The 14975-nt window shown below is 44.4% G+C and overlaps 1 protein-coding gene across 12 annotated transcripts in view; it reads right to left on the bottom strand.

The window, feature by feature from the left end:
• Window positions 1-14975, bottom strand: part of DLG4 (discs large MAGUK scaffold protein 4) — a gene marked incomplete at its 5' end in the record, with an annotated part of 145924 nt that overhangs the window by 94460 nt on the left and 36489 nt on the right. For 2 of the 12 annotated variants that reach the window (XM_079951787.1, XM_079951798.1), the window contains one exon: window positions 4454-4935. The exons of 8 other annotated variants lie outside the window; for them this stretch is intronic. In XM_079951787.1, coding sequence (XP_079807913.1) covers window positions 4454-4495 — 42 coding nt within the window. Of the gene's footprint in view, window positions 1-4453; window positions 4936-14975 lie in introns of those variants that run through there. 2 more of the 12 variants (XM_079951797.1, XM_079951799.1) reach the window with 1 other exon arrangement.

Below are 14975 nucleotides of genomic sequence, written 5' to 3'. Positions count from 1 at the left end.
CTGGACACAGTACTCCAGGTGAGGTCTGACCAGAGCAGAATACAGTGGCACTATTACTTCCCTTGATCTAGATGCTATACTCCTATTGATGCAGCCCATTCAAGACCTGTGCAACAGCAACACTCTTCCCACTTGTGATCCTAAAATACTGGTATTCAAAGGTGTACTGCCTCCGACAGTGAAGGGAGGAGACAGCCATCTTGGCCACTGTAGCCAGCATAACTTAATCAGCAATCATATTAGGGACGTAAGAAGAGCCGAAGGGGGACCCATCTAGTCCAGCATCCTTGTCTCACAGTGACCAACCCCAAAGGGTAGCCTGCAAGCAGAACCTGAGGGCAACAGCGGCACTCTCCCCACTTGTGATCCCCAGCAACTGGCATTCAGAGGCATACTGCGTATCAAAGGAAGACAAAGCAACACAGAAAAAGAAAAACAAAAAACCCAACAGCTGTCAACATGTTGCATGAGCATCCCAAAACATTCAAATTAAGATTATAGGAAGATGCCTTATACCAGGCGAAACAATTCCTCCATCTAGCCTAGTACTCTCTGCTCTGACCAGTGTGGCTTCCCAGAATCTCAAGTAGTAAGACAGCCAGCATGGCATTGTGGTTAGAGTGTTCCAATCCCCACTCAGCCATGAAGCTCACCGGGTGACCTTGGGCCAGTCACATACTCTTAGCACAGCCTACTTCACAGGGTTGTTGCGAGGATACAATGGGGAGAACTATGGGGATTCACCTTGAGTTCCAAGGTACTGGAGAAGAAGAACTCTCCCATTATTTGCCACCTGATTCTTTTAATGAGAAGTGTTGCTGGGATTGAACCTGAGGTCTTCTCTTGCATGCAAAACACTTGTTCTGCCATGGAGGTATGGGGTTTTCCCATAAGAATTCACAAAGACACATCCCCACAAACGATAACACTAGGCCCCAAGGGAGTGCATTTCCCTATTTGGGTCTCCGGCACCAAGTGTTGTTGAGTGGCTCACAAAGAGACACACTGAGGTTCAGAGACCTTAATTACTAGGCTTCAAGCTCAGCCTGATGAGGTAGGCCGGCTTTTGCCAGCCTGGTGCTCTCAAGATGTTTTGGACAACAATTCCCAACAGCCCCAGTCAGCTGATAGGAGCTTATGTCCCAAACATCTGAAGGGCACCATGCTGGTGAAGTCTCAGGTAGTCTGTTAATAAAGTACTGTACATAATTTAAGGTCAAAGTCCCTTGACTTGACATGAGGCGAGCCCTCTGGCCAAAGGTAACGGGGGGACGGCCGCATGGCGGAAGGGGATAAGCAAGCCCCCACGTGTCATGGTTCGGGTCAGCCTCGTCATCCGTGCAAGAGAGTCAGGTTAAGCTCGCTTGTCCTTGTTAGTGGATTTGGGATTAAAGCGAGAACATAAAACAGCATTTAAGCTGCATGGAAGGAAAACAATCCTGAGCTGGAAGCAAAAATGGAGGTGTTGATGTTTATTTGAAAACGGAAGTCCACTCTGGGCTCACGTGGGAGGACTTTGCAATGAGTCAGGCCCACAAAGGCCTTAACTCAGTTTGGCCTACACTGGAAGGCAGTTGTTTTCCAGGATTTCAGGCATGAGTTTTGCTCAGTGCTACCAGGAGATCCTGCCAGGGACTGAACCTTGCAAAACGGGTGCCCTCCCATGAAGACACAGTCTCTCCCTGCCGGGTCTCCCTTAATGCAGATTTGATGAGCTTGTGCCCTTCCAAATGTTCACAGATTACAATTCTCACAATCCCTGACAACTGGCCATGCTGGATGGGGCTGATGGGAGTTGTAGTCCAACAACATCAGGAGTGCCACAAGTCCCTTGCCACTTAAATAAAAGAAGGGTCAGGAAAGTGTGTGGAAGGGCACACACATGAAACGCTGAACATTAATGGCCCTCCAGAGGAAAAGAGAGAGACTCATACATGCACTATATGCAACAGGCCTAAATTCTAATGACTGGGCCAGGCTTCCTCAACCTGGTGCCATCCAGATGTTTTGGACTACAACTTCTATCAGTTGCGCTGGTTAGGGCTGATGGGAGTTGTAGCACAAAATATCTGGATAGTACCAGGCTGGCCTGATCATGCGGTAGGCTGAAGAGCCTCCTCAAGTGAACTGGGAACATATTGGGCACACACCCTCCATTAGCGTACTTTAAAACTGGGGCCGGGGAATCTGTGGCCCTCTAGATATTGCAGGACTACAACTCCCATAACCTCTGATCATTGGCCATGCTGACTGGGGCTGAAGGAGTCCAACAATATTGAGTGGAGCACAGGTTCTTCACCTGGCTTTAAAAAGGACAAGATACTGATAGGATTGTACATACACATAGGCATCAGATTTGAAAAGCAGCAGATCAGGTGTCCTTCAAAAACAAATATGTAAAAAAGAAGGATAAAAGGTGGGTTATGTCATTTAACACTGGAGCATTCTGAACATTTTACAGAAGTGAAGCAAAATCTACCATCTGACAAAAAATTACTTTTGCATTTTTAAAAGATGTCCCAGTCAGGAGGGTTAAAATATTTGCATATTATTGCAAACTATTATAATTCTAGTTAGAATGAGAAAAACTCAGTTGCCCTTCCTCTGGAAGGCAAAAAAAATTAAGCACCCATTATAAGACGACAGAAGCCCTACAAAAAAAAATATATTCACACACACTCACCCCACTTGTATATATACACTTTTATGATTATTATATATTATGTATTTGGGCATTCAAAAAAATTTCTTTCAAGCAAAAGCATACATGTACCACTTATTTGAAAAAAAGCTCGTGCAGTTTTAAAAAGAAAGTTCAGAGAGAGGACTTTGAATATCCTCTGAAATGAGTAAGGAAAGAAGGACAATAGAAAACAAACTGATATTTGTATGTGATTAGTCTATCCATCACGTGAGACTATTCAGAATTTTTTTCTGAAGAAAAAGAATAAACATTTTTCACATCTGGAGGGAAAGGTTCACATTCATCCATTAGCTTTGGAGCAAGGACTAAGGGAAGGGTGGGGAGCAAACACTTCATATCATCTATGCACTAGCATCTATCATAACTAACATTTGCACCATTCGTGAGGACTAGAAAATTGAGTAACACTGGAAGCAAAACAGAGAGGTGATAAAAAGAGCTGAAACACTAGCAAGGAAAAAGGGACAACCCCTCCCCAATTAACACCATCCAAAAGCAACTAATTCTTGTAGCAAATATTCATAAAAAAAAAACCAAGAGCTTCTAACAGGATGTGAATAACTACATTTACACTGTGAAGGAATGGGGATTAATTATAAATATTAATGTAACGTATTAGACAGATAACAATAATTTAAAGGGTTTGAGTTACAGCACAGCATTTGCACCAAATGTCTACTGTAGGGGTTTCCCTTGACTTAGTCCAGAAAAAGACGTGTACATGAGGCAATGGGGAAACTGATGCATTTAGTTTAGAGGGCTGTTTTGGTGAAAGGATTGGGGTGTAATGGAGGCTTGGGGGTCCCAAAGTTTCCAGGCATCCTGTGGGGGGAAAGGGGGGTGTTCTGTGGTTGGGGGGCAGTCATGGTAAGAGTAAACAGGTGATTCTAGAGGAAGGGATAAAATCCACTGTAACTCTCCCCCTCCCCAGACTTTTTCTCCAGGGGTAGGGTAAGAGAGATCATTGTGTTGTTACTGAGCAGGAGATTTTAAGATGTCATGAGGGTTTGAATGGGGTGGGGAGAGGGAAGATCTGTACCACTATGTTGGGAGCCTCCAACATTTTGGGGGGGGGGGTGTCAGAGAATTTGGCAATATCCTTGAATGGGCGAGTACTATATTGGTGTAGGAGGGATGTGAAGGCCAAGGATTTGTAATATACAGAAGGGGACAAGACCAGAATTTGCTATTTTTTGGGGGGTGTACCCAAGGAGGAAATAGCAGAGCTTAGGGAGACAAATGGGGAGGGCAACCAGATGGTGTTTGGGTGTCAGAAGACAAACAGAGCAATACTCTGGAATTTGAGGGGGCCAAAGTGGCTGGGATATGGGGAAGATTGTGCCATTAATGATGTCAGAGGCTGCTGTTTTTGGGGGGGGCACATGAAGCCTTGAATATTTGGGGTGGGGATGGGGTCAGTATTTGGATTTGTGCCTAGCAACAAACCCACCCACCCACCATCTCGCTACACAAACACACACAAACACACACACCTTTTCAGATTAAGGACCAGAGATAATATATTTTGGGGAAAGGTCTGTCTCTTGGCAGCCTCCTGCATGTTGAATAAGAAAGACATCTGTGTCACCCCCACCCGGCACCCCCCCGCAATGCATTCCCTCTCTCTTCTGAACCTGTTGCTGTGGGGCTGGAGGAAAAGAAGGGGTTAAAGATAGGGGTGGCTCTGACTTGCTTAGGGGCTGGTGGAAGGAGGGGGGGTTTCATAAAGATAGAAGAGGTGACACCTACCACACAGAGACACATGGAAGAGAGCCTGTTCTTCGTCTTCATGGGGGTGTGGGGGGGTGGAGATGGGGGAGCTGAGTGTGGGGGCTGCCAGAGAGAGGAGGTGGGGGCTTGATCCTCACGACTAGACGGAGGGGAGGAAACTGAAAGGGCGAAGGAGGGAGGAGAGGATGTGCAGGGGGGGGGATATAAGCAGAATGGTAAAAAGAGGGCTGTGATTAGAGGATTGATGCAGCGAGCAAGGGAGAGAGAGAGAGAGAGAGAGAGAGAGAGAGAGAGAGGAGTGTGCAAGAAAAGGATGTGGGGAGTCTGAGTGAGGGATGCGGTGTGGGTGTGAGACAGTCGCAGGATTTGTGTGTGTGAGAGAGAGAGTGTGTCCAGGATGCTGCGTTTTGCGGGGGTGGGGGGGTGTTGAAGGAAAAGGATGCTCCAGTTGTGAGTGTCCAATTGATGCAGAAGGAGATGGGGAGGGCTGGATGGAAGAAGGATGTTCTGGTGTGTGCAATGCAAAAGTGTGGTGTGTGGTGTGTGTGTGTGTGTGTGTGTGTGTGTGTGTGGGTGTGTGTGTGTGTGTGTGTGTGTGAGAGAGAGAGAGAGAGAGAGAGAGAGAGAGAGAGAGAGAGATACCCCATTGCAGTATTCCCAGAAGGGGAATGCAGGGGTGTCGATGTGGGGGTGATGCATGTGTGCGCGCCAGGACTTTGCATGGGGATGTGGGAAGCAAAGTGACTGCTACGAGTGTGTCACCAAAAAGTCAATGCAGTTGTTAGGAGAATGCAGCTGAAATAGTGTGTGTGTGCAAGGCAGGGAAGGAGGGAGGGAAGGAGGGAGAAAGACCATTGCAGTGTTCAGAATGCTCAAGCACTATGCAAGGAATGCTCACAAATTGAATCATCAAAGCTATGAGTGTGGAGCTGAAACAGAAACACCCCGAGAAATGATGTGTGTGTGTGAGAGAGAGAGAGAGAGAGAGAGAGAGCGAGAGAGAGAGAGAGCACATGTGCAAGAGAGGGACAGGGAAGTGCAGAGTTGAGACATGCCACACGGCTGGGTATGTGCACGTGTATATTTTGCACATATCATACCACTCAGTGGTTGACTTGCAGTCGAATGTGTGAACAGCCAAAAACTCCTTGTGGCGGGGGCCATAAGGATGCAAATATACACACCATCTGTGACATTTGAGTTGTGACAACCGCTTCACACGTGCCAGTCCTCTCTCAACGTGTCAGTCACACAGTTGATTAACATGCATGTGCTCTCATGGAGAAAGCGTGAAAGAGCATGTGAATGAATGAGAATCACACACACAGTGCAATGGTAAAGTACTACTGAGTATCTCATGTATGTGCAAGCACATGTGTGAGAGGGACAGCTGACTGCAAATACAATGATGCAGTGCAAAGGTGTTCAATAACATTCTTGTGAGCATACACATACGTAGCACTTATGCACCAATTCTGCATTTTACTGTCTCCACAGAGCACAAGAATGCCCCTAATTCCAATAGGTGCAAACTGCTAAACCAGAGTTTAGAGAAAAGGTGACTGAGAAGTGACATGATAGAAGCTTGTAAAATTCTGCCTGGCCTGGAGAAAGTGTAGAGAGAAAAGTCCCTCCCTTCTCATAACACTAGAACCCCAGAATATCCAATGATGCCGAATGTTGGAAGATTCAGGATGGACAAAAGTACTTTTTCATGCAGCACTGTGAACTTGCTCCCACAGGAGGTAGTGATGGCCACCAACTTGGAGGGCTTTAAGAGAAGATTGCACAAATTAATGGAGACAGCAGTTGATGACTACTAGCCATGATGGCTGTGCTCTGCCTCACTGGTCAAAGGCAGTAATGATTATTTAATTTCTATACCACTTAATGGGGTGCATTGGGTGTTAGTGGAGGGGTAGGACCTCTGATGAGGTCATGCTCCTTCTGGGGTAGCCTGACCACCTTTGGTTTCCATGCTGCACTCAGTTCTCACCAGTGGCTCCTAGAAGCTGTCAGCATGCAACAGTGGCTACATCCCAGGAATGGCTTCAACTGGCTAGCTAAACCATGTGAGGGTAACCAATGGGATTCAAACCCTTGGTGAGTTAAGGACTTCTCCTGCATGTGAAGACAGGCTCTGACAGATTGAGCAGATGAGACCAAGAGTGAGTCTCAATGGTCAAGAAGAAAGAAAACACTGGTCCTCAACCTCTGCTGCCTTACAGTATATCTTCAGGAAAAGAAAATGTTCAGAAGCAAACCCTACACAAATCTACACATTTGTGTGGCAGTTGGATTGTGCCTTGTAAGCCTTTTTCTGGCAGCTAAGCTGGCGCCAGTTTTCTTGCTCTGTTTTCCTTTGGACCACATAAATGAGGCCAAGAGTGGGCAGCCCAGGACCTCCTTACACATTGCCCAGGCTTGCGCCCCAGGGAGGTCACTTAAATGCTGCTGATGCAGTTTGACTTCACCCTCAGAGGTGCACTCCATTGTCTCTGGAGACAGATGCAATTAAAAAATATGCCTTAGTATAGTTAAAATATCTCTAAGCAGTACACAGAAAACTGAAGCAACAACAGACAACTTGAACAAAATATTACAAAAATATACAGTTACATATTAAAATGCTACATTAAAACCAAGTTACTAATATATAAATCAATATGCTTCCAAATACCAGTTGCTAGAAACCACAGGAGGGGAGAGTGTTCTGGTACTCAGGTCCTGCTAGCTGATTTCCTACAGGTATCATGTTGGCCACTCTGAGAAGAGGAAGGTAGACTTGTTGGGCCATTGGTCTGATACAGTAGCAGGGCATGCCATTTTAGGGCGTGAAACTTAATTTTTGCAAATTTCTTCAGTGAGGAATTCAAATCTGCTATTATTTTTGACTAGACAACATTTAGCTTGTTAAGTCTATGCTTGATGAAAAACACATAGATTGCTTTTGGAAAACCAAATAATTTAGTTTTACCTTCTGAAAATATTAAAGGTAAAGGTAAAGGTACCCCTGCCCGTACGGGCCAGTCTTGACAGACTCTGGGGTTGTGCGCCCATCTCACTTAAGAGGCCAGGGGCCAGCGCTGTCCGGAGACACTTCCGGGTCACGTGGCCAGCGTGAAATCGCTGCTCTGGCGAGCCAGAGCCGCACACGGAAACGCCGTTTACCTTCCCACCAGTAAGTGGTCCCTATTTATCTACTTGCACCCAGAGGTGCTTTTGAACTGCTAGGTTGGCAGGCGCTGGGACCGAGCAGCAGGAGCGCACCCCGCCGCAGGGATTCGAACCGCCGACCTTTCGATCTGCAAGCCCTAGGCGCTGAGGCTTTAACCCACAGCGCCACCTGCGTCCCTCTGAAAATATTGGGTAATGCTAAATAAAATAATAATAAGAATAATATATAACTGCAAATACTTGGCAATCATTTTAAATGATGTAATTTTACACACATTTTACTTACCAAGCAAAACTAAATTATATTCATTTAATCAAAATATCTTTTGACTTCCCAAGTCGTGTTGCAAGTTTTTAGCACCCTTCATTTTTGGAATTTGAAGGTTGAACAATTCAACACACCCTAATGTAGCAGTCTTTTCTTATGTTCAAAGCAGTGCAGCCCATGAACATAGCCCAGAGGCCTCTTCGTGTTGCCTGCTGGGTACAACAGCATCCTATTTTTGTAGGCTCAAACAATGTACGCAAAACCATGCAGTTTCTGGCACCCTTGGAGGGCTACTGCGCCTGACTGCTGGCAGACAATATTTGGCCCACTCTGCATAAAAGGGAGGAGTGTTAAATCAACACATAATGCACACCATTATTCTAGCAACACACCAGTTGTTAGAAAAGACCATATCAAAAAACCTCTTGCTCTCTCTCACACACACATAGAGTGAAGCATGTTCTTCTGTGATGAAATTTTATTCTGTGAACAGCCTTGAGATCTTATGATGAAGGGCAGTATATAAATTTAATAAATAAATCAGTCCCCTGCACTGATAAATTCCACCTTGGTAGCACTATGTCTCTGAATACCAGTTGCTGGGGATTCCAAAGGGTGGGATACTGCTGCCATGGACAAGTCCTCCCTGGAACTATCCCCCTCTCCCCACCTCTCTAAGAAGGTATCCTAACCCACCGCATCACTCACTAAGAGGGCTTGGAATAGTAGCCTCCACACCCCAACACCCCTGTCCTAGGAATATAGGGAGCTGTGTTTATACTGAGACAGGCACGAGTCCATTTAACTCAGTACTGTCTACACTGACTGGCAGCAGCTCTCCAGGGTTTCAGACGGGACATTCCCAGCCCTTCTTGGAGATGCCATTGGAGACTGAACCCGGGGACTTCCGCATGCAAAGCAGATGATCTCAGAGATGCCTTAAAAGATACTGGGAGAGGTGAAGGATACCCCCATGCTCTTCAAATCTCCCCATCCCAAAGTCACTCAAAGGGGCGGAACCATCATTTTTTGCCTCCCCCATCTGCATTGATGTATTTCCTCCATCCATCCTGGCCTCCCTGTCTCTTAGTCGCTTAGCAACCAAGCCACTGGGGCTCTGGGGTTGTCATGGCGACAGGCTCCTGCTCCCGCATGGCGCTGAGAGGTTTTTTTGTGGGGAAGGGGGTAGGATGCAGTTCTTTTTTAAAAAGGCAAAAAAAATAATTAGTGGCTTCCTATATTAAAAAAAAAAAAATACAACTCCCAACATTTGGGGCCAAAGGCCATGGGGAAAGATCTTAAAGAGGGAGGTAAGACAGAAGGGTTCAACAGAGAGATCAAGGGGATAGGGGAGAAGTATAGCATCAACCTTCCCGCATTACTCAGATTCAGAAGCGAATGAAAATCTTCTTTCCTCCTCTGTAATTCTTACCCCTCCATTCTACACAGCTGCAGAGCAACTCCCCCCCCCCTCAACCCCAGAACCAGCTGCATTTAAGAAGGTGGTGAAGGAGGGATCCCTAGTCTAAGTAATCTATACACTCAAGGAGGCCGCTGCAAGTCAGCATAAGATGAGGGAGCCCACTGGGAACGCAGCTGCCTCACTTCAGATTACACAGTTATCTTCTCTACTCCAATAGGCAATTCAGTGTATGCATGCGCGCGCGCGCACACACACACACACACACACACACACACATTCAACATACATGCTAAGGGGATCAGTGTCAATTCTGGTCAGCTTCAGAGTTCCCCTTAGTTACTGCAAAAAAAAAAAAGTTTGCTGCAAAGTGGTTCTATATTATACTGCTTCCCTGATCAGGAATGCTGGTTAAAATGTGTGTTTTCTATACTACACAGAACTCCTCTTCAACAATGCAGGAAACAGCTGATGCAACATTCTGTGCATAACAAAAGGGGGCTGACCCAACTCCTTTTGTTTGTGTGCTCTTCTCCCTTCAAACTGTTGCTTTTATTTATTATGTATTTATGACAAACACACACAAACAACATTTATATACACAGTTCTTCCCTCTTCACAGCAATCCTGTGAGGCAGGCTAGGCTGAGAGACAGTGACTGGCCCAAGGTCACTTAGTGAACTTCATGGCTGAGTGAGGATTTGAACCTTAGTCTCCCTGATCCTTTTCTGACAATCTAACCCCAACTATACAAACCTGAAGGTAACACAGTGTCTGCCCAGTAAGCATCCTGCTTGGAGATGCACTGTCAACAAGTGAGTGGGCCTATGTTCATGCAGCCTTCCCCAACCTGGTGCCCTCTAGATGTTTAGGACTACAACTCCCATCAGCCCCAAGAGAAAGCTCCAAAACATCTGGTGCACACCAGGTTGGGGAAGGCAGGCCTAGAGCTCATCCGGACTTTCCAGACACAGGTCTGCACTTTAAAGTTCCACATCTGTTTTGTTGTTGTTCTGGCGCTTTCCCCAGGAAAACCTGCATTTTACTGCTGAATGAGAGCAAACAGCAAACTGCAGAAAATCTGATTGCCACTTGCTCTGATTCAGTGGCAAAATGTGGATTTTCCTGGGGAAAGTGCAGGGACAAAAAAAATCCCTGCTTGCACAGAAGGATTTAAAACCAGACCTGTGCCCAGAAATGCAGCACAAAAGGAAGTCTTGATGAACCTCTAGTGTGCTTCATTGGTTTAACACAACATACAAAAAACTCTACTGTATGAACCTAAGTGATTCCATCTAGTTCTGCTCCCAGCTTCCCAAAGTGGCCAGTCAGATGTTCTTCAGAACTCTCCAGAAGTTTTGTGAGTCCAATAACTCTTCAATTTTACAACTTTTTCTTTCTGAAGGAAGCTTTCCAGGCATATATTTCCTATAAAGACAACTTAAGAGCCTTTTGGATCAGGCCAAGAGCCCATCTAGTCCAGCATCCTGTTCTCACAGTAGCCAACTAGATGTCTCTATAGGAAGCCCTCAAGCAGGAGAGCACTCTGCTGCAGTGGTTTCCAGCAACTGGTATTCAAAAGCTTTACTGCTTCCAGCTGTGGAGGCAGAACATAGCCATCACGATTAGCAATCATTAATAGCCTTATCCTCTTGTCTAATCCTTTTAAAACCATCCATGTTGGTGGCCATTATTGCTTCCTACAAGAGTGAGTTCCATATACAGTGGTACCTCGGGTTAAGTACTTAAATCGTTCCAGAGGTCCATTCTTTTTTTTTTATTATTATTAATTTTTTAGAAAAATTTTCTTTTACAGATTTAAATAGCACATTCACATCAACCATAATGCCAAATTCTTTTGGACTTCCCCCCGCTTCCTCCACAATCCTCATAATTTTATATTTATTTCACATTTCCTTTATAATTGTATTGCCAGTTAATTAATCTTTACAACTCTTATCCCTCCCACAATACCCTTTCTCATCACAAAGCCTCTTTAAATCCAACTAGCGTTGTCTGTTCATCACAAATATTTTCCAGATAAATCGTAAACTTTCTCCAGTCCTGTGTGAACTTGTGATCTTTCTGGTATCTAATTTTTCCTGTCAGTTTGTCTAGTTCCACAAAGTCCATCAATTTCCGTCTCCATTCTTCCAATGTTGGTAATTCTTCTTGTTTCCATTTTTGAGCCATTAAAATTCTTGCTGCAGTCACTGCATATTGAAAAAGTTTATAATCACTTCTATTAATTTCTCTTCCTGTAATTCCTAACAAGAAAGCTTCTGGTTTCTTCACAAACGTGTATTTAAACATCCTTTTCAACTCATTATATATCATTTCCCAGAAGCCTTTTACTTTCTTACACTCCCACCACATATGGTAGAATGTCCCTTCCCTCTCTTTACACTTCCAACATTTGTTACATGTCTTATACATTTTTGCTAATTTTATGGGGGTGATATACCATCTGTATACCATTTTCATAATATTTTCCTTTATCGTCATGCATGCAGTGAATTTCATATTTTCCTTCCACACCTTCTCCCAGTCTGCTAACTGTATATTATAACCAAAATCCCTGGCCCAGTGTATCATAACTGACTTGACTTCTTCGTCCTTTGTTTGCCTCCAGAGGTCCATTCTTAACCTGAAACTGTTCTTAACCTGAAGCACCACTTTAGCTAATGGGGCCTCCTGCTGCTGCCGCGCCGCCGGAGCCCGATTTCTGTTCTCATCCTGAAGCAAAGATCTTAACCTGAAGCACTATTTCTGGGTTAGCGGAGTCTGTAACCTGAAGCGTATGTAACCTGAAGCATATGTAACCCAAGGTACCACTGTACACTGTGTGAAGGACTTTCTTTTACCGGTCCTGAATCTCCCAACATTCAGCTTCACAGGATATCCACAAGTTCTAATGTTATAAGGGGGGGATGGGGCTTTTCTATCTACTTCCTCCTTGTTACCTTCTATCATGTCGCCTCTTACTCACCTTTTCTCTAAACTAAAAGTCCCAAACACGGCCATCTTTCTTCGTAATGGAGTTGCTCCATCTGCTTAATACTTTTGATCCCAACGACAGCAGATCAGAAAACATCTGTATGTACTAAGCATCCACACATTGCAAAAAGAGGCATTTCTCTCCCAATAAACTACAACCATCAGTATCCCCTTTGAGATGAGCTTGAACATTAATTACCACCCTGTATGAACATTTTTTATGGGGACGCGGGTGGCGCTGTGGGTTAAACCACAGAGCCTAGGACTTGCTGATCAGAAGGTTGGCGGTTCTAATCCCCGCGACGGGGTGAGCTCCCGTTGCTCGGTCCCTGCTCCTGCCAACCTAGCAGTTCGAAAGCACATCAAAGTACAAGTAGATAAATAGGTACCACTCCGGTGGGAAGGTAAACGACGTTTCCGTGCGCTGATCTGGTTCACCAAAAGCGGCTTAGTCATGCTCGCCACATGACCCAGAAGTTGTAAGCCGGCTCCCTCGGCCAATAAAGCGAGATGAGCGCCAAAACCCTAGAGTCGGTCATGACTGGACCCTTTACCTTTACTTTATGAACATTTTTTATAGACAATTAGCAAAAGGTCTAGAAAGTGTTCATAGGTTTGCACAAACTATATAATGCTGTTTAGGGACAGTTCTCTAAACAAGGATGGTTTTCTTGCATATTTTTTTAATAGGGTTAGAAAAATACACAAACACTGCAAACCATGAACACTGGTTTTCAATTGAAATACAGCTTTATCTAGACTCTTAGAATATTTTTATAACATTTTTACTTTAAAAGATAGATTTTGTTGTTTGCAATTGTCGTGGGGGGGAATCATTATTAAAGGAACTGAAATTGTGGGAAAAGGAGGGATGAATTCCTAAATTAATTAATTTCTGCTGGAACTCATGCATACTCAAAGGTCATGCACTCCTAAATGAGAGCAGTGGTGAAGGTTGCTTGGTGGACAAGGAAAGACAGCACAGACATGCTCAGTGGCACCTCCTTGTTAATTCCTACAAACAACCCCAAATCAAAGCAGATTGTGGGCATTCAACACGCATGGTCCCCCAGCTTTAATGAAGCCCCAAACAAGACAAAATTAAGGCAAAGAGTGAAAATGCCATGCTGGTTTGGGCTGATGGCGCTGTAGTCCAAAACAGGACACCCTGTTGAGGAAAGACTGACATAGCACATGTAGTACTGGGAAGTAGTTTTACAGTGGAGGGTTTCTTTGCAGCCATGTGCTAATATAACAGCAACCTGACAATTCATTCTGAAAACACACTCTTCTGCCTCTCAATTGGTCTTCATTATGTTACTCAGATGAGACAGATGGAGGAAGCTTAACATTTAGATTGGTGGGTGCAGAGAGGAGAATGGGAAGACCTAACTAGAAGAATGCAAAGAGAACACATTTTCAATTAAAGGCCCCAGGCATAATTGCACATACATGTCTCCTAGTTTCAGTGGCGGTGCATTATGGACTGTGTAGTCTTTGAGCTTCATAAAAGCTTATCATTGTGCTTATGTATTTCAGTTGCCAGAATAAAAATAAAAACACAAAAGGGTTGAAGGACTGCAATTAGTTTAAAGGAAATTAGGGACCTAATAAGTTGCCTTACACTGAGTCAGCCCATTGGGGTCCATCTAGTTTAGTACTGCCTACTAGATGAATCTCTAGAGTTTTAGGGAGGAAGTCTCTCTCAGCCTTACCTGGCGATGCCACTGGGGACTGAGCCTGGGAACTTCTGCAGGCAAAGCAGATACTGTACCACCCAAAAGTAACATTTTACAGGTTTAGAAAATGCAGAGAAACTGAATAGAGAAGTTCTGCACCGCCCCCCTTTCATAACACCAGCATGAATCTGAATGGTGGGGCATTCATGACAGACAAAAGGAAACACTTCACACAGAGAATTGTTAAATTACAGAACTTGCTCCCACGTGATGCAGTGATGGCTGCCAATGTGGACAGCTTTAAAATGACAAAAGGCAAATTCATAGAGGATAGGACTACCTATGGCTACTAGTTGTTATGGCTGTTTATTTATTTCATAAAACTTATATACAGCTTGATAGTAGAAAAAAACCTCAAAATTGTTTACAAAGCAGATAAACAATAAAGTTATCACTAAAAAGTTTGCAACCATAATTTAAAACATACAGAATGTTAAAACTGCAATAAAATTGACTATGTTTAAATGCCTACTAACTTTGTAACCAACTGGGTACCCTTGTCTAAATAAGAATATCTTCAGCAGGCGCCAAAAGAAATAGTGGAAGTGCCTGCCTAATAGGTGCCTGCCAATAAGTTCCAAAGTATTGGTGCCACCAACCTAAAGGATCCAAGATCTTACAGATATAGTGTGGATATTATATGGCACTTGTAAAAGGACCAAATCCACATATCTAAGTAGTCAACTGTGCACAGATGGAGTAAGGCAATTTCATAAGTAAACTGGTCCCAAGTTGTTAAGCTGTATTTTCTCCAAGGCCAAATCAGTCTGCCCGTCTACCAATCACTGGAAAACAAGAGCATGGGTAGGCCATTAGCCTCATGTCCTCTTGGTGGACTTCTTGGAATCATATGACTGGCTACTGTGAGCAACAGGAGACTGGACTAGATGGGCCTTTGGTGACCACATATTGTCACAGATGCTCAAAGTACAGGGGGTA

This window comes from Podarcis cretensis (genome assembly GCF_951804945.1).
Source record: "Podarcis cretensis genome assembly, chromosome: 13".
In the NCBI taxonomy this organism is placed as follows: Eukaryota; Metazoa; Chordata; class Lepidosauria; order Squamata; family Lacertidae; genus Podarcis; species Podarcis cretensis.
This window is presented reverse-complemented; position numbering and strand designations above follow the sequence as displayed.